Source organism: Ochotona princeps, chromosome 4, assembly GCF_030435755.1.
Source record: "Ochotona princeps isolate mOchPri1 chromosome 4, mOchPri1.hap1, whole genome shotgun sequence".
Lineage (NCBI taxonomy): Eukaryota > Metazoa > Chordata > Mammalia > Lagomorpha > Ochotonidae > Ochotona > Ochotona princeps.
The window spans coordinates 39,143,462-39,169,882 of record NC_080835.1 but is presented as its reverse complement, the minus strand read 5'-3'; the positions used below and the strand labels follow the sequence as shown (position 1 = coordinate 39,169,882).

General features: G+C 46.7%; 2 protein-coding genes across 4 annotated transcripts in view; both read left to right on the top strand.

The window, feature by feature from the left end:
* Window positions 1-203: 203 nt before the first annotated feature.
* Window positions 204-9,620, top strand: LOC101536610 (L-lactate dehydrogenase A chain). Of its 2 annotated transcripts, none has more exons than XM_004593734.4 (8): window positions 204-361; window positions 2,224-2,379; window positions 3,886-4,003; window positions 4,415-4,588; window positions 4,877-5,050; window positions 7,354-7,471; window positions 8,592-8,715; window positions 9,400-9,620. In XM_004593734.4, exons 2-8 carry the CDS (start codon window positions 2,254-2,256, stop codon window positions 9,562-9,564), a joined length of 999 nt encoding a protein of 332 aa, XP_004593791.1. In that variant the 5' UTR covers window positions 204-361; window positions 2,224-2,253; the 3' UTR covers window positions 9,565-9,620. The 2 variants fall into 2 exon arrangements, with proteins under 2 accessions (XP_004593791.1, XP_004593790.1); XM_004593733.3 differs by lacking the exon at window positions 204-361 and adding an exon at window positions 1,850-2,051.
* A 3,217-nt stretch (window positions 9,621-12,837) lies between these two features.
* The window catches only part of LOC101517020 (L-lactate dehydrogenase C chain), a 36,236-nt gene continuing 22,652 nt past the window's right edge, over window positions 12,838-26,421 (top strand). The window contains exons 1-3 of one of the 2 annotated variants that reach the window (XM_058662476.1): window positions 12,838-12,905; window positions 13,146-13,280; window positions 20,791-20,908. In XM_058662476.1, the coding sequence (XP_058518459.1) occupies window positions 13,155-13,280; window positions 20,791-20,908 (244 nt within the window). In that variant the 5' untranslated portion in view covers window positions 12,838-12,905; window positions 13,146-13,154. Of the gene's footprint in view, window positions 12,906-12,955; window positions 13,062-13,145; window positions 13,281-20,790; window positions 20,909-26,421 lie in introns of those variants that run through there. The other variant, XM_058662477.1, reaches the window with a different exon arrangement.

Here is a 26,421-nt window from a genome sequence, read left to right as displayed (position 1 = left end):
GGAGAACATAAAGGGTCCGCCCGCCTACAGCTCATGGCTCCCGCCAGGCTCCGGCGGCTGCCGGGAGCACAGCTCGTGGTACCAGCCGAAGATGCCGGCGCGCACGAGGGTCGTGCTGCAGGTCAGCGAACCGGCGGCGCGCGCAGCCCAGGGCTCTCCAGCGCCCCGCCCGGCTAGGCGCCCGCCCCCTGCCCAACCCACACGTGGGTTCCCGCACGTCCGCTCAGCTCCCCCCCTGACGTCAGCCTCGTGGTTCCATTTAAGGCCCCTCCTGCGACCATCTCCGAGTGCTGGAGCTGCTGCCGCCGAGTTCAGATCTCATCTCTTCCCGTCTCCCACGCCCGCCCGACTTTCACCCCAGGTAGGTCGGGCCCCACGCACACCGCACCCCAGGGTAGAAAGGACTAGCCCTTGTCTCCGGCTGCGTAGCTGGGTGCTGCCCAGCTAAGGGTCCGTGCTCCTGGGGCTGAGGGTGTGTACGCGTTGCTTCCCAGAAACCGAAGCGAGAGACCTAGGCGCGCCACGCTCTGCGTTTCCATAAGTGGGGAACGTGGTCTGCGGCCTCGCGGGACTCCCAACAAGTGGCCGCACACAACATGAGGGCGGATGCAAAAGGGGGTGCCTTTGGGTGTACGCGGGCCAATGGCTCAAACTTGGGAACTCGTGGAGCCGAAAAATCCTTAGTATGTCCGGGGCGGGTTCCTGGGAGCCAGAAAGCTGCAGAGCGCCGCGCGGTGTGCGTTTTTTAGCCCAGGACGCCGGAGAGGGGCCCTCCAGGGGGGCGCCTGCCGCCTGCGGGTTACTCGGCATTCTTGGCGCAGTGGTATCTCCTACTTGGCTCGTGCTTAGCGTGTTCCCCTGTCTCCCAGCGCGGTGCATGCGAAGGTAAAGATGTTTCAGGCAGAGCCCCAGTCCTCTGGCACCTCAGACGGATCTCGGAGTGGAAGAACCTCCAGTCCATCCCCCGCCTTTGGACACGGAAAGCTGGGAGAGGGTTAGGAAACCTGCAGTCTCCCCTTGGGCGCTTGTCTCCACAGGCAGCCCTTCTCCACGAGGAAGGGAGCCTTGCAAGCCTAGGGTTGGGGTGTTGGTGAGGCCAGCAGGTTTTTGCTGGGGAAGCTCCCTTCCCCCTGCCGCGCCGTAGGAACCTTTACGAGGCCGTCTCGAAATAGCAAGGATTTGTAAGGAGAGACCTGGCTCCTGCCCGATGTCTCTGGCAGCCTGCCCTGAGGCCCTAGTAAGTATTTTTGCCCTTCTGGGACTGACCTGCAGTTCTGTCCCGGGGAAGGCAGCGCAGGATTAGGGGTGCAGGACGGGAAGCCTCTGTCCGGGCTCTGGGATCCCGCAGATCCATCCCATATCTGTTAACTACGGTGCTCCGGGCTTCTGCACTCCCACGGCTTATTTCTGCATTTCCTGCACTGGTAGAATGTCCCAACCCCGGCCTCACACCTTTGCTCAGGATCACGGCAGCCACACGAGGCTCCTCCCCGCCGGTTGGCTAACAGTTTTACACCTCTTTCTGGAGGTTTAAGAGGCCCTGACCCCCACGCAGGTCAGGCCTGCGGCCAGCCAGGCTTCACGCTCCTCGCGGCTGCTTCTGAAGTCTAAAGTCGAACTCTTGACTGCAGAGCTCTGGATTATCTCCCTCTCATGCGGCCGGCACTCGGCCACGCACCGCCACTGCTGTGCAGTGCGCACGCGCAGCTTTCCGGAGCTCCCTCGCCTTCCGGATCTGGGCGGGGCCTGCCACCTGGGGACTTCCTCCCCTAGTGGACTGGAAGCCAGCAGTCGCGCATGCGCGGAGTGGGTGTGTGTGGCAGCTAGTGGCCGTTAATGGCACTTTCTGCGCGTAGTTCTGGTCCTTCTAGGAGGGGCTTGACCGTGTCCTTGCTGTAGGAGCCTGTGTGGCTGGAGAAGAGTAGGACGGGCCACTCTTTGATTTCCTGTCTGAGGAAAGGTCTGCCCCTCAGGGTTAAATAGCCAAGATGAGTGAGCCTTCAGGAGGCTATACTTACACCCAGACGTCCATATTATTTGTGCATGCCAAGGTGAGGTCTTCCAGGCACATGATGACTGTGGCTATGCCATGGACACCTTTCGGTTTTTTTTTTTAAAGTCATCTCTTGTGGTTTTCAGTGGCAGGTACCTAAAGGGGTGTTGAGGTCTTGGTTCCAAAACATGAAGCAGACTGGTGACCCTGAATGTTTTTCCTCCGTGTAGATTCCTGCTGGTTCCAAGTCCAAGTCCAAAATGGCAGCTCTCAAGGATCAGCTGATTCACAACCTTCTGAAGGAAGAACAGGTCCCCCAAAATAAGATCACCGTTGTTGGGGTTGGTGCTGTTGGCATGGCCTGTGCCATCAGCATCTTAATGAAGGTGAGAGTTCGAACCCCATCCACTCCTGCTCCCTCCCCAACACTTGCTTTGTCATATTGTATATGAAAATATGGCTTATGCCATCAATTCAAGATCTTTATGTGGAAGCAGCTTTCCAAGCATGACCATATAAAGTGTACCTGAAATAAAATTTCAAAGGACCTAGAACTCTGTGCTGCATGTAGGAGGAGGTATGTATGGATTGAGGAAGAGTTCAGAATCTACTTTGCTAAGGTGATTTTTTGACATGATAACATTGAAATCGTACTGAATCTGGGAAATGTTAAGTTCTCCTACTCTAAATCTTCAGTTAAAAATTGTGGAACCAAAATTTCACTAGAAGAAAAGAACTTGTGAATAAAAAACACTTGAGAATATTAAAACTTGGTTTATTTCAAAAAGAAATAGAGGCAGTTTAGAACAAGTCTCGATTTGGAGCTCCAAATTGGGAATAAAAGGAGGAATTTAGTTTTCTGAACAGAAGTTAACTGGAGGAAGAAGGGCCCCGGGCAGGAATGGGTAGGCAGGGCCCTGTGTTTCTCCACGTGTGTCCAAGCTTCAGAGGAGATGCGTGATACACCAGCTCTTAATTCTGTTCCTGCTGGATCAGAAACTGATGGTGTGTTCCCCACACTTGGAGGGGTGTGTGTGCTTCATCTGGAGCCTCTGACTCACTGGGTGGTAGCTGGGCCCAGAGCACATCCCGTTTGTATTAAAGCTGTTCTTGGCACTCCTGGCCTATGATGCACCCATACGCTTCTTTCTGTAGGTGCAAGGCTGTTTTTTGCCTGTACTATGCATTACATAATCTGTTTATGAACTGACAGTTCATAAACTATCTTTATGAACCAATATGTTAGTATTGGCTCATGTGAAAAATGTCCAGAGAATGATACAGGTTCTTTTTTAAACTTGTTTTTATTGATCTGAAAGGCACAAGGCAGAATCTACTGTCTGCTGTTCCCCTGTCTAAAAGTGAGAGCCAGGATTAGGCCTGGCTCAAACTAGGAGCCAGGTCTCCATCTGGGGACCCACACACTTGGAGCCTTCTCAGGGTGCACATTACAAGGAGGTTAGATTAAGTATGGATACAGGCATCCCAGCAGCGGCCCAGTCCAGAGCACCATAGTGCTCACCCACACCAAAATACGACTTCTTATTTCCAAATATTGATATTGACTAATATAACCTACTTAATGAATAGCAACCTCAAGTCATTAGACTGAATTTGAGGTAACAGAACAATTTTGCACAGTTGGGAGTTATTCTAGATACTTCCAGTCTGCTCTGCTGCGGTGGAACTCCCGTCCAGGTTGCTTTACTGGAAAATGGGGCACTAGAGCTGGTCAGTGTTGGATTTGGGGGCTTCCGTGAGTCAGATTTAAAAATGGAAGCGTGTGTCTGATATATGTCCTGAAACATGGTCTCTGTGCTGATGTTTTAGAAATTCTGTAATAAAATATAGGAATCTTATTTCTCCATTTAACTAAAAATGTCGTCTCTTAGGACTTGGCTGATGAACTCGCTCTTGTTGATGTCATGGAAGACAAGCTGAAGGGAGAGATGATGGACCTCCAGCATGGCAGCCTCTTCCTTAGAACCCCCAAGATCGTCTCTGGCAAAGGTCAGTTGAGCAAGTCTATATAGTTCATACTAGGCTTACATCTTTAGGGAGAGGGAGAGATTTCTCCTCCATTGTTCCCTTCCCCAGTGGCCACAGTTGCTGGGACAAGGCCAGGCTGAAGCCTGAACTCCCATCTTAGCCTCTCATCTGAATTGGGAAAAATTAAAGAAGCCTGATCCCAGCTTCCCCAGCTGGTCATATGAAGCTGCAAGTGGGGTTCAAATTGGATTTCAAGGAAGACATTGATGTAGTCTTCCTCCACTAACGGGGCCAGAGAACCAGTGGAGAGATCTCCAGAGAAGGAGGAGCATGTACTCTACTCTATGCACAAAGCTCTGATACAACTCCCCTGGCCAGTTGGCTAGAGAGAAGAGTTCTCCCAGAGGTTATAATCCAGGTTCGTTTCTCTAGACTACAGCGTGACTGCCAACTCCAAGCTGGTGATCATCACAGCTGGGGCACGGCAGCAGGAGGGAGAGAGCCGTCTGAATTTGGTCCAGCGGAACGTGAACATCTTCAAGTTCATCATTCCCAATGTTGTCAAGTACAGCCCCAACTGCAAGTTGCTTATTGTTTCCAACCCAGGTGAGACTTAACTGCATAAAACCAAATAGAAGAGCTGTGGGAAAGCTGCTAATGCATGCTGGGGTTTGTTAGTTGCTGTCCTCCCTATTGCTATACAGTGATTTAGTTAATGCACAATTACTTAAGCTAAGTATTGTTTATTTTTTAATAACTAATTTTTTTAAGTGCTTAGTGGAGTTGGCCTATATTAGCTGGTGATGTTAAGCTGTTAAGAAAAATATTGATTCAAAGAGCCAGTCCTCAGCTAATGATTTAGCTACTAACTTTTCCTCAATATGTTCTCTGTAGTGGATATCCTGACCTATGTGGCTTGGAAGATAAGTGGCTTTCCCAAAAACCGTGTAATTGGAAGTGGCTGCAATCTGGATTCAGCCCGGTTCCGATACCTGATGGGGGAAAGGCTGGGAGTTCACCCGTTGAGCTGTCACGGGTGGGTCCTTGGGGAGCACGGAGATTCAAGTGGTAAGCATAAGTTGTTTTCTTATGTTTGCAAAGATTGTGTGAAAGTTGACAGGCGTATTTATTACTAAATTAGAGCTTAAATCAGGTATCCATTAATGGTGTGAGAATGGTTCCCTGCTATGGTTTGAATAAGAGTTCATGCAACTAAATCATGCAAATAAGAAAGGAGAGGGTTCAACATTGTGGCATCCCATATGGGTGCTACTTTGAGTCCTAACTGTTCTACTTCTGATCCAGCTTCCTGCTAGGAAAGCAGCAGAAGCTAGTACAAGGAGTTGGGCATGTATATAGGTCACCTGGAATAATAAGCTCCAAGTTCCTGGCTCTGACCTGGCGCAGAACTGTTGTGACCAAAAAAAGAGGGTGGAATCTTGATAGCATGTTTAGGGGGTTGCCCTAGTGGGACGTCACTGGGGGTCTGTCTGGAAAGGAATTCAGGAGAGGAGTGATTATAAAGCCTGAGTGGGACCTTACATCTTTGGTTTCTTCATCAGATGCCTAAGTGCTGAGGCCACCTGATCTTGAACCTCCATAACATTGCTTTCTAAAATTAGTTTTCCCATATTTTGTTGTAGTTATGTAAACTTGATTAATATACTATAATTCTGTATTATATGGTAAGAATTATTAAAATTTAATCATTTAGTGTAGATTTTTGATGGTGCAAAAGGTGGGAATAGAAGCTTCTTCGATGGGCATGTTAAAGGCAGTTCGTGGCTAACGTTGTGGCAGAGTAAGTTAAGCTGCCACCTGTGATGCCAGCATTCCACATGCCCTCTACTTTGTGTCCCAGGTGTTCCACTGCCAATCCAGTTCCTGTTAATGTTCTGGAAAAAGTAGTAAAATATGGCTCAAGCGTTTGGGCTTTTACCACCAACCTGGGAGACTTAGAAGAAATTCACTGCTCTTGACCTTGGTCTGGCCCAGTCCTGACCATTGCAGCCTTTCAAATTATTTTTGTTGAAGATTTTTTTAGCTCATGGAATGACCTCAGTTACTATTTCTTAAAGATTTATTTATTTGATTAAAAAATTCATTTGAAAGGCAGAGTTATAGAGCAAGGGACAGACAGAAAGCTCTTTCATCCATTTGTTCGCTCCTCAAATGGCTACAAAGACTAGGGCTGGTCTGGGATGAGATCAGCAGCCTGGAACTGCATCTGAATATCCCATGGGGGTGCCTGGAGCCATCATCTGCCTTCTGAGTTGTATTAGCAGGGAGCTACACCAGCAATGGAGCAGGCCGGAGTCAAGCCAGCACCCTGATGGTGGGATACCAAAACACTATGCTAACCCCAACTTCAATTGCCTACCTTGGCAATTCAGTTAATCTAGCCCAACAGCCCATTGGCTAAATCCTTGCTTCCACTGGGATCCCATATAGGCTCTTGGTTTGTATCCTGGTTGCTCCACTTGCCATTTATTTCCCTGCTTACAGCATAGGAAAGCCATAAAGAATGGCCCAAAGCCTTGGGGCCCCTGCACCTGCTTGGGAGACCCAGAAGAGGCTCCAGGCTCCACTTCAGCCATTGCAGCCACGTGGGGAGTGAACCAGTGGACAGAAGATCTTTGACTTTCCTTCTCCATAAATCTGCTTTTACAATAAGTTAATAAACTAAACCAAATACAATACATGAAAAATCTTATCAAAGTTGAAAGCAATTCTGTTTTTTTTTAAAGATTTATTTATTTTATTACAAAGTCAGATATACAGAGAGGAGGAGAGACAGAGAGGAAGATCTTCCATCCGATGTTTCACTCCCCAAGTGAGCCGCAACGGGCCGGTGTGCGCCGATCCGAAGCCAGGACCCAGGAACCTCTTCCAGGTCTCCCACGCGGGTGCAGGGTTCCAAAGCATTGGGCCGTCCTCAACTGCTTTTCCAGGCCACAAGCAGGGAGCTGGTTGGGAAGTGGAGCCGCCGGGATTAGAACCGGCGCCCATATGGGATCCCGGTGCTTTCAAGGCGAGGACTTTAGCCGCTAGGCCACATGCTGCCGCCGGGCCCAGCAATTCTGGTTTGTGCAGAATTTTAATTCTTATGTCGACGTTCCCCTTATATTCTCATTTCGTCTTTATATTTTGAGTGTATATGGATTTAGCATTCTAACAGGCTAAGAAAACAGGTTACAATGTTATTAGTTTTATACAATCTAAACAGATGAAAATGAGTAAGGACAATGATAATGTTGATCATCTAGCAACAGGGAGTAACCCTTTTATGCAGAAAGAGTTAGAAAAATGAATCATGATTACCAAATTTCTTGTGCACAAAAATGAAGTATCCTCTGTTGTGTTTCTTTCAGTTCCTGTATGGAGTGGAGTGAATGTTGCTGGTGTCTCCCTGAAGACTCTGCACCCAGAGATGGGCACTGACACAGACAAGGAGCAGTGGAAGCAGGTTCACAAACAGGTGGTTGACAGGTAATAGAGCTTGTAATTTGGTAACATGGAAGACTAGCTTTTAAAGTTTTTATTTGAAAGATTAGATCTCAGGTCTTTTTGTTAGAAAACTTTAAGATCATGCAACAAAAAGTTAACAAGAACAGAAAAACACTAGAAGAATGGCTTAAACGAAAGCCACGACAGCACCGATTGCTGGTGAGAATTTGAGAAATTGGGTCACTCAGCCATGTTTTGTGTAAGATTTGTTTCAAAAGCAGAGTTACTGAGAGAAAAGGGAGAGATCTTGAATCTGTTGGTTCACTTCCCAAGCAACTGTAAGAGCTGGGGTCAGATCAAGCCATAGCCAGGAGCCTGGAATTCCACCCAGGTCTCCCACATGGGTGGCAGTGGTGCAAGCATTGCACCATTGTATTCCCAGCTGTATTAGCAGGAAACTAGATTTGAAGTTAAGCAGCTGGGACTTGAACTGCTACAGATATATGATGTTGGCATTGTAGGCCAGTGGGGTTCATCTGCTGTCACATATACTAGTTCCAATTCATCCATTGTCGGTGGGCATGTTAAATTGTACAGCTACTCAGATAGGTGCTTTAAAACTAAAAATGGAGGGATCAGTGTGATGGCTCAGTGACTAAAGTCCTCGCTTTGGCATGCGCCAGGATCCCATATGGGTGCCAGTTCTTGTTCTGGCTGCTATGCTTCCCATTCAGCTCCCTGCTTATGGCCTGTGAAAGACAGTTGAGGACAGGCCAAAACCTTGGGTCCCTGTGTGGGTGACCTGGAAGAAGCTCTGGGCTCCTGGCTTCGGATTGCCTCAGCTCTGGTCGTTGTGGCCACTTGGGGAGTGAATCAGCAAATGGAAGATCATTCTCTGTTTATCTGACTCTCCAATAAAAATAAAGCCTTTTTTAAAAAAACCCTAAATGGATTCAAATGGATTTGCATACAATTCACCAGTTAATATATTCCAAGGAACTAGAAACTTAAGTTTACATGTACAGAAAAAAAAGCTACTGCACATTAAGGGTTACTTTTAAGTACACAATACAGCTGTGGCATTACTTATTGAAACATGCAGTTCAGTAATAGTTTGTTTTGCTTTGTTCCTCTTGTTTCTCTGCGGTTTCCTGCACTGCAGTGCTTATGAGGTGATCAAACTGAAAGGTTATACATCCTGGGCCATTGGACTATCTGTGGCAGACCTGGCAGAAAGTATAATGAAGAACCTCAGGCGGGTACACCCGATTTCCACCATGATTAAGGTGGGTTTCTGCAGTGAAACTTTGTATTTGTGTGCTGTATTTCATGTGTTTTTTAAATGTTTCTGAGGAATTTAAATAATTTTGAGGAAGCAGGAGATGAATGTAAGTCTTCAATCACTAACTTCTATGGAATCCTGGAAAGAAGTGGTTGACACTGAATATTGGTGTTCTAGGACTGTGAAGCACATTAGGGGTGGGGAGCCTTTTTCCTGCCAGGGTCATCTGAATATTTATAATGTCATTTGCAGAGCATCTAAAAGGATTGCCTTAATTTGCCTGCTCTGGATTTCTCAAATTTCAAGTGCTGCCTGCTGCTGCCTTGGCAGGGCCAGACCATATTTGTTTCAGGCTAGATGTTTCCACCCCGACAAAGATTTTTTATTTTTGAAAATTTGTGGCGCAAGCTAATTATTGAGGTAAATCAAGACTAAAAGAAATTGTATCTTTTTTTTAATCTAGAAGAAATAGAAACTACATTGAAGGTACCAAAATGTTTAACAATGAAAATTGGAAAGTGCTATGCATAATGATAGGATTTAGATTATCTAGAATGGAAATCTTGTATTTTGATGACATTGTTTTATAGCACTAGGAACTAGCGAGTTGTGTTAAATAAGCTTCCTAGGGATCAAGAAACCCAGGATGCACATGCCAAGGGTAAAATATTTACTGTTTTGTCTTCAGGGTCTCTATGGCATCAAGGATGATGTCTTCCTGAGTGTTCCTTGCATCTTGGGACAAAATGGCATCTCTGATGTCGTGAAGGTGACGCTGACTCCGGATGAAGAGGAACGTTTGAAGAAAAGTGCAGATACACTCTGGGGGATCCAGAAGGAGCTGCAGTTCTAAAGTCTTCTACCATGCCGACACTCCACTATCTAGGCTACAACAGGGTTTAAGTTGGAGGTTGTGCATGTTGTCCTTTTAATCTGATGTGATGAAAGCAGTGTCACAATAATTGCCCCGAGAGAGGGAAGAATCTAGTTAGAACGGCCTCTAAAATCCCACAGCTACATCCAGATGCTGGCCACTTCATTTGGTGGCATCCTAGATTGGTTAGGGTGCGAGCTGACCACCTCTAAGGAGCCACTGCCTATGTTGCACAGGCTCCAGTTGCCCATCTGACTAGACGTGTTTTATTGTGTGCTTTGTAACTTCTGGTTCCTTCACCAACTGTGTTTAGTCCAACTTTCCCAGCCAGTCACATCCTGGATTTCCAATACTGTACAAATTCAATATCGCATGTCTTATGCAGAACTGTTGTTCTAAAGGATCTTATTTTGTATACTGTATGTATGAGTAGTATATGCTGCTGTGTAATGTAAAAGGGAAGATCTATGAACAATGCAACCAGCTATCCAAGTGTTATGCCAACTGAATCGCCAAATAAACCTTGAACAGTGACCCCTTTGATTTATTCAGTTAAACTTCTGCAGCTGCCATTTATTATAGATTCAGAAATTACTAAACATGAAATCAGTTAAAAATGAAAGGGCAATTGGCAAAAGTTTTTTTTTTAAAGATTTATTTTATTACAAAGGCAGATATACAGAGAGGAGGAGAGACAGAGAGGAAGATCTTCATCCGATGATTCACTCCCCAAGTGAGCCGCAACAGGCCGGTGCGCACCGATCCGAAGCCGGGAACCAGGAACCTTCTCCAGGTCTGCCACGCGGGTGCAGGGTCCCAATGCATTGGGTGAGGACTTCAGCTGCTAGGCCACGCTGTCGGGCCCGGCAAAAGTTTTTTTAAAAAGATTTATTTTTATTGGAGAGTAAGATATATAGACAGTAGTTGAGACAAAGGAAAATTCTCCCATTTGATGATTCGCTTCCCCCAGCACTGCAATGGCCAGAGCTGAATCCATCTGAAGCTAGGATCCTCTGAGTCTCCCACAGGTACAGGGTTGAAACTGGGAACTTCAAATCTCCAAGGTGTGACAGGACCCACCTATTTGAGCCATCATCAGGCTGTGCATTAACTGGAATGGAGTGAGCCGGGATTCAAACTCTGCCGCCAGCCCCAATGGAAATTATTTTTAAAGATTTATTTTTATTGGAAATACAGAGAGGAGAGACATCTTCCGTCCGATGATTCACTCCCTGGCTGATGCTGTTCCAATCCAAAGCCAGGAGCCAGGAACTTCTTCCACGTCTCCCACACGGGTGCAGAGTCCCAAGGCTTTGGGGCATCCTCGACTGCTTTCCCAGGCCACAAGCAGGGAGCTGGATGGGAAGTGGAGCTTCCGGGTTTAGAACCAGTGCCCATGTGGGATCCCGGCGCATTCACAGCAAGGTCTTTAGCTGAAAGGCCTTGCCATCGGGCCCAGCAGTTATTTTTAAAATAAGTAGCTGTAGGGGCTGGTGTTGTGGTACAGCATGCTAAGCCTCTACCTGTGATACCAGCATCCCATTTGAGCACTGATTTCTCTTATGATTCCTCTGCTTCCAACCCAGCCCTCTGCTAAGAGTTTGGGAAAGTAGAGGATGGCTGGAATCTTTGGGTCCCCATATCTTGGAAGAGCTGGAAGAAGTTCATGGCTCCTGGTTTTAGACCGACCTAACTGGCCTTTGGCCAATTGGTGAATGAACCAGCAGATGAAAGATGTTTGTAACTCTGCCTTCCCAATAAAGTCCTCACCTTGAATGCACCAGGATCCCATATGGGCGCTGGTTCTAATCCTGACACCCCAGTCTAGCTCCTTGCTTACTTCCCATCCAGCTCCATGCTTGCAGCCTAGGGACAGTAGAGGACTGCCCAAAGCCTTGGGGCCCTGCACCTGCGTGGGAGACCCAGAAGAAGCTCCTGGCGTCAGATTGACTCAGCTCCAGCCATTGTGGCTTGATCCTAGGCACTCCCATATACATTTTGGGCATTCCAAGCAGCAGCTATTAACTAAATGCACGATTCCTTCCACCTTTAAATCTTTTGAAAAAATGTATATTAGTATATTTTATAAAGTTAATACCAACAAAGTAGATTCATTTACATGAATGAATTTCAGATTAAAGCTTCCAAAGCTTCTTTGCTCTCCGGCACAAGTGTTTCTGGCTCACGTTGTGCCCTCTTGCTTTGGATAAATAGGTCAGTCCTGTGAGGAAGCTCCGTAAGGAGATTAGGCACCAATTGGTGGAGAACAATGTGGCAGTCCCTTATTCACCAATTGAAACTTGAAAGGATGATCTTTCAAAAATTCTTTTCTGCCTACTGCTATACCAGTGGTAGATGCTGCAATACAGAGGGTACTGTTTCTGGGTGGGCCCAGCACAATAGCCTAGCGGCTAAATCCTCACCTTGCAACTGCCAGGATCTCATATGGGCGACATTCCTATCCTGGCTGCTCCACTTTGCATCCAGCTCCCTGCTTGTGGCTTGGGAAAACAGTAGAGGCTGGCCTCAGAGGAGACCTGGGAGAAGCTCTTTTTTTTTTTTTTTTTTTTAGATTTATTACTGGGAAGGCAGATTCACAGAGAGGAGGAGAGACAGAAAGATCTTCCATCTGTTGATCATAATTTTGAAAATGCCTGCAAGTCAAAATGTTAATAAGCATGTGGTAGCTGCATCATCCAACGTTCCTTAAACTCTGGTTGGTCACTCCAACCTCCGTAAATTCCTTTCTCCAGGTTTCTGGGCTGGGTGTGGTGTGGTGGGCGTGCCCTCTCCGCTGCCTGTGAACTCTGCCAGCTTGTCTCGCCGCATGCAGCCAACCGCTTTCGCCTCAAGAGCGGGAAGCCTCAGTGGGCAGCGTGGTGGAAACCAAGTGTTCCAGATATCTCCCCAGGAACCTATACTCTCAGTGGCTGAGGGGTGGGGGTAGGGTTTCCAAAGGAACCTGGAGCTTCACATTAATCCCGGACCTAGTTGGGTTGAGGGAAATTAAACAACATCGGTATCCTGGTCTTGCACACTCAGGGTGCCTCTAGAAGCCTCGAAATCAACATTGGGATAACCACGCAAAGGAGCTGTGCACACGGACACCTAGCCTTGCCCAATGCGCCTGCGCCTGGGCCGCTGTAGGGGTGGAGTTTGCGTGTGACGTGGACAACAGCGCGTGGAAGCGTCCTCACGTGGCAGCTCGCGGGCAGTGACAGTTGCTGGGCTTGGCACGTTAACTGTCGTTGGTGTCGTTTGCCGATGCCACTCTGGTCTTTGCGCTCTCGGGCCATCTGTTGACGCCAAGCAGAGCATTAGTGAGTGGCGGGGGCGGGGGCGGGGGAGATGCTGGTGGGGGGTGGGGAGAAGAAGTAAGGAAGCTTTTCCTCAGAAGACAACTTTCCCACCACACTGACTAGGCCGTTCTTTAGCTTTCCTCCTCCCAGCTCCAACATTCTGTAAGCTCAGGAGAGGTAGGTAGTTCCTTGGCTGTTCCCTGTGTTTAGTACCTCGTGGCTGTGAGAATGGGGCTCCCTGAATGGCCGTATTCCTGTCAGGCCCTCAGGATGTCGACAGTGAAGGAGCAACTTATCGAGAATCTGATCGCAGAAGACAAGGCCTCCCAGTGCAAGATCACCATCGTCGGGACTGGTGCTGTGGGCATGGCTTGTGCTATTTGTATCTTGCTGAAGGTGAGTGCTTAGGCAAGTCCATCAGTGGCTAGACATCAAGGAGGCACTTTTAGGTCTTCGATGTTGCTGAGTTCAAACAGCAGGGTGAATTTTCGACAGCAAATACGTGTCTTCTCATCCGATTTGGATTTAGTTTGTGAAATATTTATTTGGAGCTGAATATGGCTAGGCTATTGAAATTTATTCACGGGGTGACCTTTTGGGATGCACTTGGGATGTCTAGTTTCTGGTCATGACTGCTCCCCACTTCCAGATCAGCTCCCTGCTAATGAGCACGTGAGACAGCACATGATAGTTAACCTATTGGGCCCCTGCCACCTCCCCACACTGGAGACTCAGCTGGAATTCCCAGCTTGATCCTGCCTCGTCCCTGTTGCTGGGAGGAATTGTGCTTGCTCACTCTCTCCTTCCCTCCCCCTCTGTCATTCTGCCTTTCAAATACATCTTGAAAAGTGCATATTTCAGGCTAGTATTGTGGTGCAGTGGGTTAAGTTGGAATCAGGAGTCAGAGTTAGAAGTTAAAATCAGATACTTTTATATAGGATGCAGGATGTAGACCACATACCTCTAACAAATATGGACAACTAGCTTAGACCTTCCAATCCGTGAACTTGCAGTGTCTTTCCATCTGTTTTATGGTTTTTGTTCTCTTGTTTTGAATGTATTATTTATCTTCGTAGTAACTTTCAGAGCTTTGTTACTTTGATTGTCTACATTTATAAATAGACACCTACTAGGTGGATGAGTCAAATCTGAACATAGGTTCTGTGCTCCTAATTACCGTACTAAACAGTTTAGTGTTTGGAAACCTTCAGAGCAAGATGACAAGAAGCAAAGCCAGTTCAATTCCAGAATGCAAGAAAAGCTTAGAAATTGCAAGTGCAGATTCCTCATGAAGTGGAAGTGTGACATGGGGTTAAAAACAGAAGGGTTGATTGAAGGTTTATGAGGAGAAAGAAAAGCATGAGATTCCCATATGTATCTTAGTCCACCAGGCAGCCACCTTTCACATTCCCACAGGCAAACGGGGAGTTTGTTCTTTGGTGACACTGAATTTCACAGGCTTTGCCTTTAAAGACATCAAGGACAACAGAACACAGGCATCCTATTGGGTGCAGTAGGATTAGGTGAATGTCTGCATGGTGTGCAGTGAGTGTGAGCTTTCTTGCTCCTGAGCTACTGGGAAGTAGACTGTCAGACAAAGATGGATTGGAAAAAATCGTTGAAGTTAAAGGATCAATTCTTCAAGTGATCCAGTAACATTCAAGAGAAAACAGGGAGAAAATTATTAAAGATTAAGATGGGGCCCAGCGCGGTGACCTAGCAACTGAAATCGTTGCCTTGCACATGTCAGCAACCCATATGGGTGTTGGTTCTAATCCCAGCAGCTCCACTTCCAATCCAGCGCCCTGCTTGTGGTCTGGGAAAGCAGTTGAGGGATCCTGTACCTATGTGGGAGACCTGGAAGAAGCTCTAGGCTCCTGGCTTCGGACTAGCGCAGCTCCAGCTGTTGTGATCACTTGGGGAGTGAATTATCGGATGGAAGATCTTCCTCTTTGCCTCGCCTCTTCTCTGTATATTTGATTTTGCAATAAAAATAACTAAATCTTTAAAAAAAGATGAAGATGAAACTTTTTAAAATTATAATTATTATTTCATAATGCAGTTGCATAGGCTGTAGGATTTCCCCTTCCCCCTCCGAACTCTGCTCCCCTCACTGATTTCCCCTATATTATTACAGCAATATAGTCCTTCATAAACAGTCATATGTCCATCATTGTGCAATTTAAGCATACCCTCACATTGTAGATATGGACAGTGGCAGAGAGGCCTTCATCCTGTTGTCAAGATACATTTTTAAAAAAGATTCATTTATTTTTATTGGAAACTCAGATATACAAGAAGGAGAAGAGACAGAGAGGAAGATCTTCCGTCCGATGATTCACTCCTCTAGCAGCCTCAACGGTCGGTGCTGTGCCGATCCAATGCCAGGAGCCAGAAGCTCTTCCAGGTCTCCCACACGGGTGCAGGGTCCCAAGGCATCGAGCTATCCTCGACTGCTTTCCCAGGCCACAAGTAGGGAACTGGATGGGAAGTAGAGTTGCTGGGATTAGAACTGGTGCCCATATGGGATCCCGGGGCATTCAAGGCGAGGACTTTAACCACTACGCTCTCGTGTCAGGCCCTATCAAGATAGGTTTAACAGTTTCTTTGGCAGTTCATCTTTGATTTGGAATTAGAAATGCATATTGCATTGCATCTTCACAACTGGTTATGATAGTTTTCAATTACATAGTTATTATACCTTCCCTTAAATGAAAAGCTGTAAATGAAAATCATAACAGGAAGAGTAATAGAAAATTTACAACAACATGAAGTTCAAAATCATGCTACTGAATAACCAATATGTTGCTGAAGAAATAAAAAAGAAAATTGAAACCCTTTTTGAGGAAAACTTCTGAAATGGCAGGACATAATGTTTGTAGATACATAAACGTCACTGTTCAGCATGATGAATCACAAAGACCTACTTCCAAGGCATCTTTACCATGAGATGTCAGAACTCTAGTTACGAGGAAAGGCGAAGGGTAAAAAAAACCCTTAAAAAAAAAAACAGAAATAAACTACACTCTGGCAAGTAGCCAAGTGAGGTAGAATAGTTTAGGACCTTCATATAATGTTCATGTATATTGTGAATACATTGGAAGTAATGAAGGATATTAAATTATATATATTCATGGACTGGATGTTTAACCTGCGTGTAAGATGCCAGTGGAGAAACCCATGTTCCAGAGCAGAATGCTGGGGTGTGGTAGTTGGCTCCAGCATCCAGTTTCAGCTCTCTGCCAATGCACAACCAGGAAGACAGCAAGGGATGGCTCAGGTGGCTGGATCTCTTCTGCCCATGTGGGAGCTCTGGATTAAGTCCCTGGCTTCTGGCTCCAGCCCTGGCCCAGCCCCAGCCCTAGCCCTGGCCCAGCCCCAGCCTTTGTGGGTATTTAGAGTGTAAACAAGTAAATGGGGAACTTATTCCCCTTAGTTTTGTGAATGGTAGCTTCTAATTGTGGTTGCTGTCTATCTCTGGTTACCACAAATATTCCGTTTTTGCTCTTTGAAGCCTGTGAAATCAGTCTAATCAATTCCCTACATTAAATTCTGGAGGCCTTGATTGTGGTGTAATGGTTTAAGCTACTGGCTGCAGTCTACCATCCTTTATGGGTGCTTGTTTGAGTTCTGGGCACTCCACTTCTGATCCAGCTCTCTGCTGGTGTACCTGGGCAAGCAGCAGAATATGGCTCAAGCACCTGCTGCCCATGTGAGAAAGCCTGAGAAAGCTCCTAGCTCCTGGCTTGGCTTGGCTGAGCCCTTTGGAGCCATTTGGAGAGTGAGCAACAGAGGTCTCTCTCCCTCTGTAACTCTGCCTTTCATATAAAATCTTTCTAAAAATTTATGTTGAGGGCCTAGCGCGATGGCCTAGCAGCTAAAGTCCTCGGCTTGAATGCGCCCGGGATCCCATATGGGCGCCGGTTCTAATCCCAGCAGCTCCACTTCCCATCCAGCTCCCTGCTTGTGGCCTGGGAAAGCAGTTGAGGACGGCCAAAAGCCTTGGGACCCTGCACCCGCGTGGGAGACCCAGAAGAAGTTCCTGGTTCCTGGCTTTGGATCAGCGCGCACCGGCCGTTGCGGCTCACTTGGGGAGTGAATCATCGGATGGAAGATCTTCCTCTCTCCTCTCTGTATATCTGACTTTGTAATAAAATAAATAAATCTTTAAAAAAATAAAAAAATAATAAATGTAAAAAAATTATTGAAATGCTTGGAATTATTTCTGCTTTCCTGATCAGACTCTGAGACACAGACTGATATAGAAGATCCACACATGTGATCTGGTTTTCCTATCAGTTAGCTAAGAAGTGTCATGTGATCCTTCTGTATTAAATTTCTTATTCTCCTCCCATTTTTGATGTATTACACATGGCTTACTTTTAGAATATAGTTGGGCTTCCGTGTCTCCATAGGTTCCACATACATAGATTGAACCAGCCATGAATTGAAAATGTTAAAAGCCAGGAGCCAAGGGATTCCATTCAGGTATCCCGTGTGGCATTTGGACCATCAAATGCTGCTTCCTACAGTATGTTAGCAGGAAACTGCAGAGAAGCAGAGAACCTGGGACTTGAATTGACACTCTGATATGGAATGTGAAGATCCCAAGCAGCAATTTAACTGAACGTTCCACAATGTCAGCCCCAATTATAGCCATTTAAAACAAGGCTGGAGTGTCTGTGGTTGTTGGTATCTTGAAACCAGTCATCCCGTCATCCATGGGTAACATGGGTGACTGTCTACAGTTCTCCAAAAAGACCAGATGGCATCTGATCTCATAAAAAAAATAGTAGTAAGTAGGGACTTTGACCATGTCTTTTACTGTTAAGCTTTGGAAGTCTTGCCACTGGAATCTACTATAACTGAACTCCGTTTTCATCTGATGAATGTTGAAAATTAAAGTTAGCAAAAAGCATTGACATTGATTAAATAGCAGAAAAATCAGCAGAACAGGCTTCGTGTGCTCCTGGGTTCTGACGCTCAGATATAGCAAGACGTGGTTCCACATATCTTGTTGGTTTAGATTCCTTCTGTTGGCTTAATTCTTAGGCATGGTCTTTCCATATCGTGGTAAAGGTAAAGAGATACAATTTATTTATAGAAAGTCCTATGTCATTCTTCGAGCTCATGATTCCAAAGAAAACTAAGATTTGGTTTTCCATGTTTCATTTTCAAACCTGGTCAAAATTGTGTCCATGTGTTGTGTCTGTGCCATATGCCGTTTGGGAACTAACTGCTGTAGTTGGAAGAAAGGGATGGTACAATAGGCTGATGCTGGTCATAGCTAGCTGTTGAACTGCACTGCATCACATTCAATAGAGTTTCTATAGAAAAGAGGAATTTTATTACCAGAAAAGGGGATACCAGGGACAGATATGAAGAAGAGATTGCTGAAAACAGCAGATGTTCACTGTAATTAGCTGCCTTTTCTCTGGCTGCAAGATTGTAGGCTAAAAGTAGCTTCTGCCAACTCAAAAAATTAGGCTTAATATTTGGTATAGAAATCCTGTCAGAGAACTTCATAACTTTCCCTTTAGAAAAAGATTTATTTATTTGGAAGGCAGATTGTCAGAGAAGGAGGGAGTACAGTAGGGAGGGGGGAAGTAGTAGATGGGTGGGTAGAAGGGGTAAGAGAGAGACATTGATTCATTTCCCAAATACGTTGCAACAGCTTGGGTTAGGCCAGACCAAAGCCAGGCACCTGGAACTCCATCCAGGTGTTCCATATCGGTATCAGAAACTCAAGTGCTTGGGTCATTATCTGATGCCTCCCAGGTGTATTAGCCATGACTGAAACCAGACACTCTGACATGGGATAATGGGCATCCCAAGTACCATCTTAACACTCTTCCACAGTGCCCTTCTCGTCCTGGTTTTGTAACTGTTACATAAAGGATAACAATCTCAGTTCCAGCAATTTTTTTCATGATGTTTACATAGTTGAGAAGGATGCATGCCCATCTGGACCTGTGATTAGGGTGGGAAGGGTTGAGGAGTAGGGGCAAATGGATGAGACCATTGTTTTCAATTTTCTTTTACTTCTTCCTGTATCTAGAGGAAGGGGAGATAGAAGCAGGGAAGCCACACCCAGCATCCTAACTGCATCAGGACCTGGGAGTGGGGAATGGCCATCCAGTGTCATCCCAGGGTCCCTGATGTGGAGCATGCGCCAAGAGTACTGCTCAAGTGGTCTTGATGGTTCTGAGATGCAGTTGATGTCATTGCTCCAAGGTCCATTGTTGACATGGTGCACCTTGGTCTCCATTCGTGCAGATGCTTGCTGTCAATGCTTGTCTGGGAGAGTTGTTCAATTTGTTCTGTCCTCCATGCTCTGCTATGGTACCAGATGTCCTGTGCAGTCGCCAATGGACTGGCATATCTATCTTGCATGTGCGTCTGGGCATGCTGTCCACTACATCGTGTTCAGCAACTGAGGAAGGCCAGTTCTGACACAGGCACTCCATGGTCAGACCACAGATGCTGCAATTATTCTAGTAGTTCAGTTGGGTGGGTGGGAGGATCTCCAAAGAAACCTCCTCTGAAGTGACCCCAGACCTGACTGCTGTATGTGCTGGCTAGTCCAGGGTCTGGCTCAATCTGTCACAAGCATCAGCCTTACACGTACACTTGTGGTTGCAGTTGCTGGGTTCTACCTCTGGCCCCATCTCTTACGCAAACCAACGGATGCTGCAGCCTAGCCCAACCCTGCTTACCTCATGCTCGGTCCTAATGTACACCAGAGGAAACTGTAGCCCAGTCAGAATGACTCCCAATAACTCCTATAAAGCCTGCCCCTGTCCTGGTTCGTGCATATGCCAGTATGTGCGTGGACTGGTCCATTCTGTCCTATATCCCATTTAGCTTTTGTATACACCAGTGGGTGTTGGAGCAAAGCTCAGTCCAGTCAGTGCCACTGTCTAGCCCACACTTATGCTGGTGGGTGCCACACCTATCCAGTCAGGTCCACCCCTACCCCTGGCTCTCATGCTCACTGGTGGGAGCTGCAGTCCATCAGGGAGGTGCCCAAGTTTCCCTACTGGGCCCACTCCCAGTTCTGGATCTTGTACTTTGATGGTGCTTCTGCAGTCTAGTTTGACAAGGCTTGCCCCCGCATTTCCCAACACTTGCCATCTGATGGTGTCGCAAAATCTGACTAACCTGTGCTTGCTCTGGTTCATGCATGCACCAGCGGGTACAGTCAGCCTAGCCTGGCTCTCCCTCTAACCCAGCTCAGCTCACATGCAGGCCAATGGGTGTTGTATTCCTGGCTAACCTTGTCTGCCTTTGCTCCCAGTTCTCACACTTGCTAGTGGGAGTAGTTGCCCAGTAGGGCAATTTCGCTGCCTCTTTACCAGGCTCGCCTGTCACCCCAATTGATGCTGTAGCCTGGCCTTATCCAGACTGCTCCTAGTTCCAGCATATGCTGGTGGTTACTGCAGCCTAGCCCAGCCTGCCTCCAGCCCTGGCCCTAATGTGAACTGGTTACTGTTGCAGCCCAACCTGCCTGTCCCGTACCTCAGATATGGCAGTGGGTGTTATGAACTGGCCCAGCCTTGCCTGCCCCTGACCTGTGCCATTCATATGCCAGTGTACAGTGTAACTTGGGCTGGTCTGGACTGCTCTCAGCCTTGATTCTTGTGCTCACCTGCAGGGACTGCATCCTGATAGAGGAGTTGTTCTACAATTTCTTACAGTTATGATAAAGCAAAAACATAATTTTTTGCTGCTGCTTAATGTTTAATTTGACTGCTGGTCAGTCTGAGGTAATTTGTAAACCGTTTTTGTATCATGTATTGCCATACCATAAATATGAGACTCCTTTGATTATAAGCTTCACATTCTCCTAAACGTTATCTAGGAACATTTTCCGGAACATTTTAATTTGAGCTTTTATGTGTTTTAGGATTTGGCTGATGAGCTTGCCCTTGTGGATGTTGCGGAGGACAAACTGAAGGGAGAGACGATGGATCTTCAACATGGCAGTCTCTTCTTTAGTACTTCAAAGATTACATCTGGAAAAGGTTCATTTTAGTTTCATAAAGTTATTTTCAGAGCTTTAGAAAAAGTGGTACATTTATTAAACTGATCTTAGGCATAAAATTTGAAATACTTTGTCATCAGGACATACTGTCTAAAAAGTTAATTTGTAGGAAAAAGCATTATAATTTAGAGAACATTTTGAAAGTGCAGGCTAGTTGTAAAGAAGGTTTGAATCTCTTCTGTTACGATTTTGTTTATATCTGTATGTGACTGCAATGGCTGGTGCTGTGCTGATCTGAAGCCAGGAGCCAGGAATTTCTTCCAAGTCTCCCACGTGGGTACAGGGTCCCAAGGCTTTGGGCCATCCTCGACTGTTTTCCCAAGCCACAAGCAGGGAGCTGGATGGGAAGCGGAGCTGCTGGGATTAGAACTGGTGCCCATATGGGATCCTGGCGTGTTCTAGGCGAGCACTTTAGCCGCTAGGCCACGGCTCTGGGCCCATCTGCATGTATTTTTTAACCTGGTGTAATAATATTCAAATACCTCTTAAATTTGTCATTCTGTCTTACATATTTTCCTAAGGATATGTAGTTGTGAGTCATTTCTGTAATACAGTGAGTGTGTTTGTTTGTATGCTTCAACCTGGTTTTCTTTCTATAGTAGAGAAGCAAAATTCAAAACTTGGGATGAGGCCACCGAACACAGAACATCGAGAATTTGGCCCCATTTTTATTGACATCATAGCACAGACAATTAAGAAGCCTTAGAAAATTGGAAAAGTAATTGTTTTGTCATGCATTGAATTGTGCTCGTATAGTGCTATCATTGATACTGTATTTCAACAGATTGACTCTTTTTTTTTAAAGATTTATTTATTTGTATTACAAAGTCAGATATACAGAGAGGAGAGACAGAGAGGAAGATCTTTCGTCCGATGATTCATTCCCCAAGTGACCGCAATGGCCGGTGCTGTGCCGATCCGAAGCCAGGACCCTGAACCTGTTCCGGGTCTCCCACACGGGTGCAGGGTCCCAAGGCTTTTGGCCGTCCTCAACTGCTTTCCCAGGCCACAAGCAGGGAGCTGGATGGGAAGTGGAGCCGCCTGGATTAGAAATGTCATCCATATGGGATTGTAGTGCATTGAAGGCGAGGACTTTAGCTGCTAGCCCACGCCATGGGGCCTGCTTTCTTAAATTTCTTTACTTTTTTCAAAGTCAGAGCTAGAGGGAGCAGGAGTGGGGAAGAGAGAGTCCATGTGCTGGTTCACTCTTCAGATGGCCACAATGACCAGGGCTGCACCAGGCCAAAACCAATTCAGATCCCACCATTCTCCAAACCTCTGTTTTGAATGAATTTACCTTTACCATGTATCTCTTTCTCACTTAGTGAAGCGATGATGTCCTCACAAGGTGAGGACATTAGCTGTTAGACCACCACACCTGGCCCCAAAATACAACTTCAAATTGTGAAATGTAATGGGATAAAGGCTCAGTGGATTTAGGGATAGGTAGTATTTGAAGAAAAAGTTATTGAAAAGTCAGAAAGAGGGCCCGGCGATGTGGCCTAGTGGGCTAAAGTCCTCGCCTTGAACGCACCCCGGGGGTCCCATATGGGCGCCGGTTCTAATCCCGGAAGCTCCACTTCCCATCCAGCTCCCTGCTTGTGGCCTGGGAAAGCAGTAGAGGACGGCCCAATGCTTTGGGACCCTACACCCACACGGGAGACCCAGAACAGGTTCCTGGTTCCCAGCTTCGGATCGGCACAGCACCGGCCCGTTGCGGCTCACTTGGGGAGTGAAACATTGGATGGAAGATCTTCCTCTCTGTCTCTCCTCCTCTCTGTATATCCAGCTTTCCAATAAAAAAAATGAATAAAAATGAAAAAAAGAAAAGTCAGAAAGAAGCAGAAAATATGACAGATTGAGGATCACAGAGGGTAAAATAACAGTGTACTGTGCATCTAGTTAGAAAAATTAAGGGTACAGTGCCTGCCTGGCATGGTAGCCTAGTGGTTAAATGCTTGCTTTGCATGCACTAGGGTCCCATTTGGGTGCCAGTTCATGTCACAGCTGATCCACTCCCCATCCAGTTCCCAGCCTTGGGACCATGTACCTGTGTGAGAGACCGAGAAGAGTCTCCTGGCTCCTGGCTTCAGATCAGCTCAGCTCTGGTCATTGCAGCCGCTTGGGGAGTGAACCAGTGGATGGAAGATCTCTGTCTCCTCTAAATCTGCCTTTCCAATTTAAAAAAATTTAGGGGTACAGATGAAACATTCAATGAGATATGACTGAACCTTTTGTATAATTAATGAAAATTTGAAGCCCGCAGATACAAGAAGGCAAATAGTCTCAGAAAGGATAAATAATAAATCCTTCATGTAGGTACAATTGTGTGAAATTAGAGACCATTAAAGACATCAGAAGATTCTAACAAATTCCAGGGAGAGATGCATTTGGCCTGGTGGGTCAGTTGCCAGCTTGTCTGCTCATGTTCCCACTCAGGGTACCTGGATTCCATGCCGGCCCTGCTCCTGACTCCAGCATCCTGGCTGTGTGCATCCTGGGAGGAAGCAGTGATGGTTAAAGTAATGGAGTCCTGCCAGGGAGCTCATGGTAGCCAGGATTGCGTTTTTTTTTTTTTTTTTTTTTTTAAGATTTATTCATTTTATTACAGCCAGATATACACAGAGGAGGAGAGACAGAGGAAGATCTTCCGTCCAATGATTCACTCCCCAAGTGAGCCGCAATGGCCGGTGAGCGCCGATCCGAAGCCGGGAACCCGGAACCTCTTCCGGGTCTCCCACACGGGTGCAGTGTCCCAATGCATTGGGCCGTCCTCAACTGCTTTCCCAGGCCACAAGCAGGGAGCTGGATGGGAAGTGGAGCTGCCGGGATTAGAACCGGCGCCCATATGGGATCCCGGGGCTTTCAAGGCGAGGACTTTAGCTGCTAGGCCACGCCGCCTGGATTGCGTTCTTTGACCCTGCTCCCTACCCCAGCCATTTATGGGCATTTAGGGAATGAACTGGTGGATGAAAACTCTTCAAATAAATTTAAAATCTAGAAATGGGATATTTTGACTAAGTTTCCGAATTTACTGACATGGAAAAGAACTCTCAGCTATATAACATTTAGAAAAAAACCAGTAGTGCAGCTTGGGTTAATAAGCGTGTCGGCACTGGATTCAATATTTGAAACAATTTGAAGACTGGTGGTTAATTTTACTAATTAGTGCATCTTTTTGAATTTTCTTTTTAAAAATATGTATTTAGTTTTATTGCAAAGTCAGATGTATATAGAGAGGAGGAGAGACGAAGAGGAAGATCTATCTGATAACTCACCCCCCAAGTGACTGCAACAGCCGGAACTGCACCAGTCCGAATCCAGGAGCTTCATCTGGGTCTCCCATGCGGGTGCAGGGTCCCAAGGCTTTGGACCATCCTCGACTACTTCCTCAGGCCACAAGCAGGGAACTGGATGCACGACTGCTGGTATTAGAACTGGTGCCGATAATGGATCCCGGGGCGCTCAAGGCGAGGACTTTAGCTGCTAGGCTACTGAGCCAGGCCCTTTATATTTATTTATTTATTTATTTATTTATTTATTTATTTATTTATTTATTTATTTATAAAAGATTTATTTATTTTTATTACAAAGTCAGATATACATAGAGGAGGAGAGATAGAGAGGAAGATCTTCCGTCTGATGATTCACTCCCCAAGTGACCACAATGGCCGGTGCGTTCCGAAGCCAGGACCCGGAACCTGTTCCGGGTCTCCCACACGGGTGCAGGGTCCCAAGGCTTTTGGCCATCCTCAACTGCTTTCCCAGGCCACAAGCAGGGAGCTGGATGGGAAGTGGAGCTGCCGGGATTAGAACCGGCGCCCATATGGGATCCCGGGGCGTTCAAGGTGACGACTTTAGCCGCTAGGCCACGCCGCAGGGCCCTATTTATTTATTTTTAAAGATTTATTTATTTTATTACAGTAAGATATACAGAGAAGAGGAGAGACAGAGAGGAAGATCTTCCGTCCGATGTTTCACTCCCCAAGTGAGCCGCAATGGGCCGCTACTGCGCCGATCCAAAGCCAGGAACCAGGAACCTCTGCCAGGTCTCCCATGCGGGTGCAGGGTCCCAAAGCCTTGGGCCGTCCTCTACTGCTTCCCCAGGCCACAAGCAGGGAGCTAGATGGGAAGTGGAGCTACCTGGATTAGAACCGGCGCCCATATGGTATCCTGGCGCATTAAGGGTGAGGACCTTAGTGGCTAGGTCCTCCGGCCAACGCGCCGGACCCTGAATGAAAATTTTAAAAAGGGCCTGGCTCGGGCCCAGCAGTGTGGCCTAGCGGCTAAAGTCCTCACCTTGAACACCCCGGGATCCCATATGGGCGCCGGTTCTAATCCCAGAAGCTCCACTTCCCATCCAGCTCCCTGCTTGTGGCCTGGGAAAGCAGTTGAGGACGGCCAAAAGCCTTGGGACCCTGCCCCTGTGTGGGAGGCCTGGAGGAAGTTCCTAGCTCCTGTCATTGGATTGGCGCTCACCGGCCGTTGCGGCTCACTTGGGGAGTGAATCATTGGACGGAAGATCTTCCTCTGTATCTGAATTTCCAATGAAAATAAGTAAATCTTTTAAAAAAATTCATTCGGTTTTCTTATTATTGTAGCATAACATTATGTTGATGATGTTTATGTAATTGATAAGGATGGGAAAGGTTAAAAATTAGGGGAAAGTGAGTGAGACCATTTTTCCAAATTTTCTTTTTCTTCTTCCTGTATCTAGGGGAAGGAGTAGAGAAGGGTAGAAAGGGATAGGCCGCACCCAGTCTCCCAGCCTCCCAACTGCCTCAGTACCCAGGGACAGGGAATGGCCACTTGATGTCACTGGGTACCCAATGTGGAGCATGCTCTCAGAGTTCTGATCAAGTGGTTTCGATAGTTAAGAAATGCTGTTGATTTCGTTGTTCTAAGAATGAGAAAATCCTTCCAAGGTCCACTGGCTGACATAATCCACCTTAGAGTCATTGTTTATCCAGATATTTGCTGTCTATACTTGGCTGGGGTACTAGGCCAAATTGTTCTGCCCTCCATCCTCTGCTGTGGTACTAGATGTCTTCTGCAGGCCCTGATGGACTGCCATATGCTCCTTGTGCATGTGGGTATGCCATTCACTGCTCTGTCTTGGCCACTGTGGAGGCCCAGTTCTGACACATGCAGTTTATGGTCAGTCCACAGATCCTGTGAGTCTCCCCATGGGTAGAGTTCTGAGTCTAACAGTTCAGTTGAGGAGATTCCCAAAGAAACCTTGTCTGAAGTGATCCCAGACCTATTGTGTGTTAGTACAGGGTTGGCTTTGTTGTCCTGGGCTTGCCAGTGTAGGGTCACTCACAGCCTATGCACACATTGGTAGCTGCAATTGCTGGATCAGTACTGTCTCCAGCTCTGTCTTTTATATAAACCAATGGATGCTGCAGCTCAGCCCAACACTGCCCACCACACACACTAGTGGGAGCTGTAGCTTAGTCAGGGTGATCCCCAAACCCCCCATTAGGCTCACCT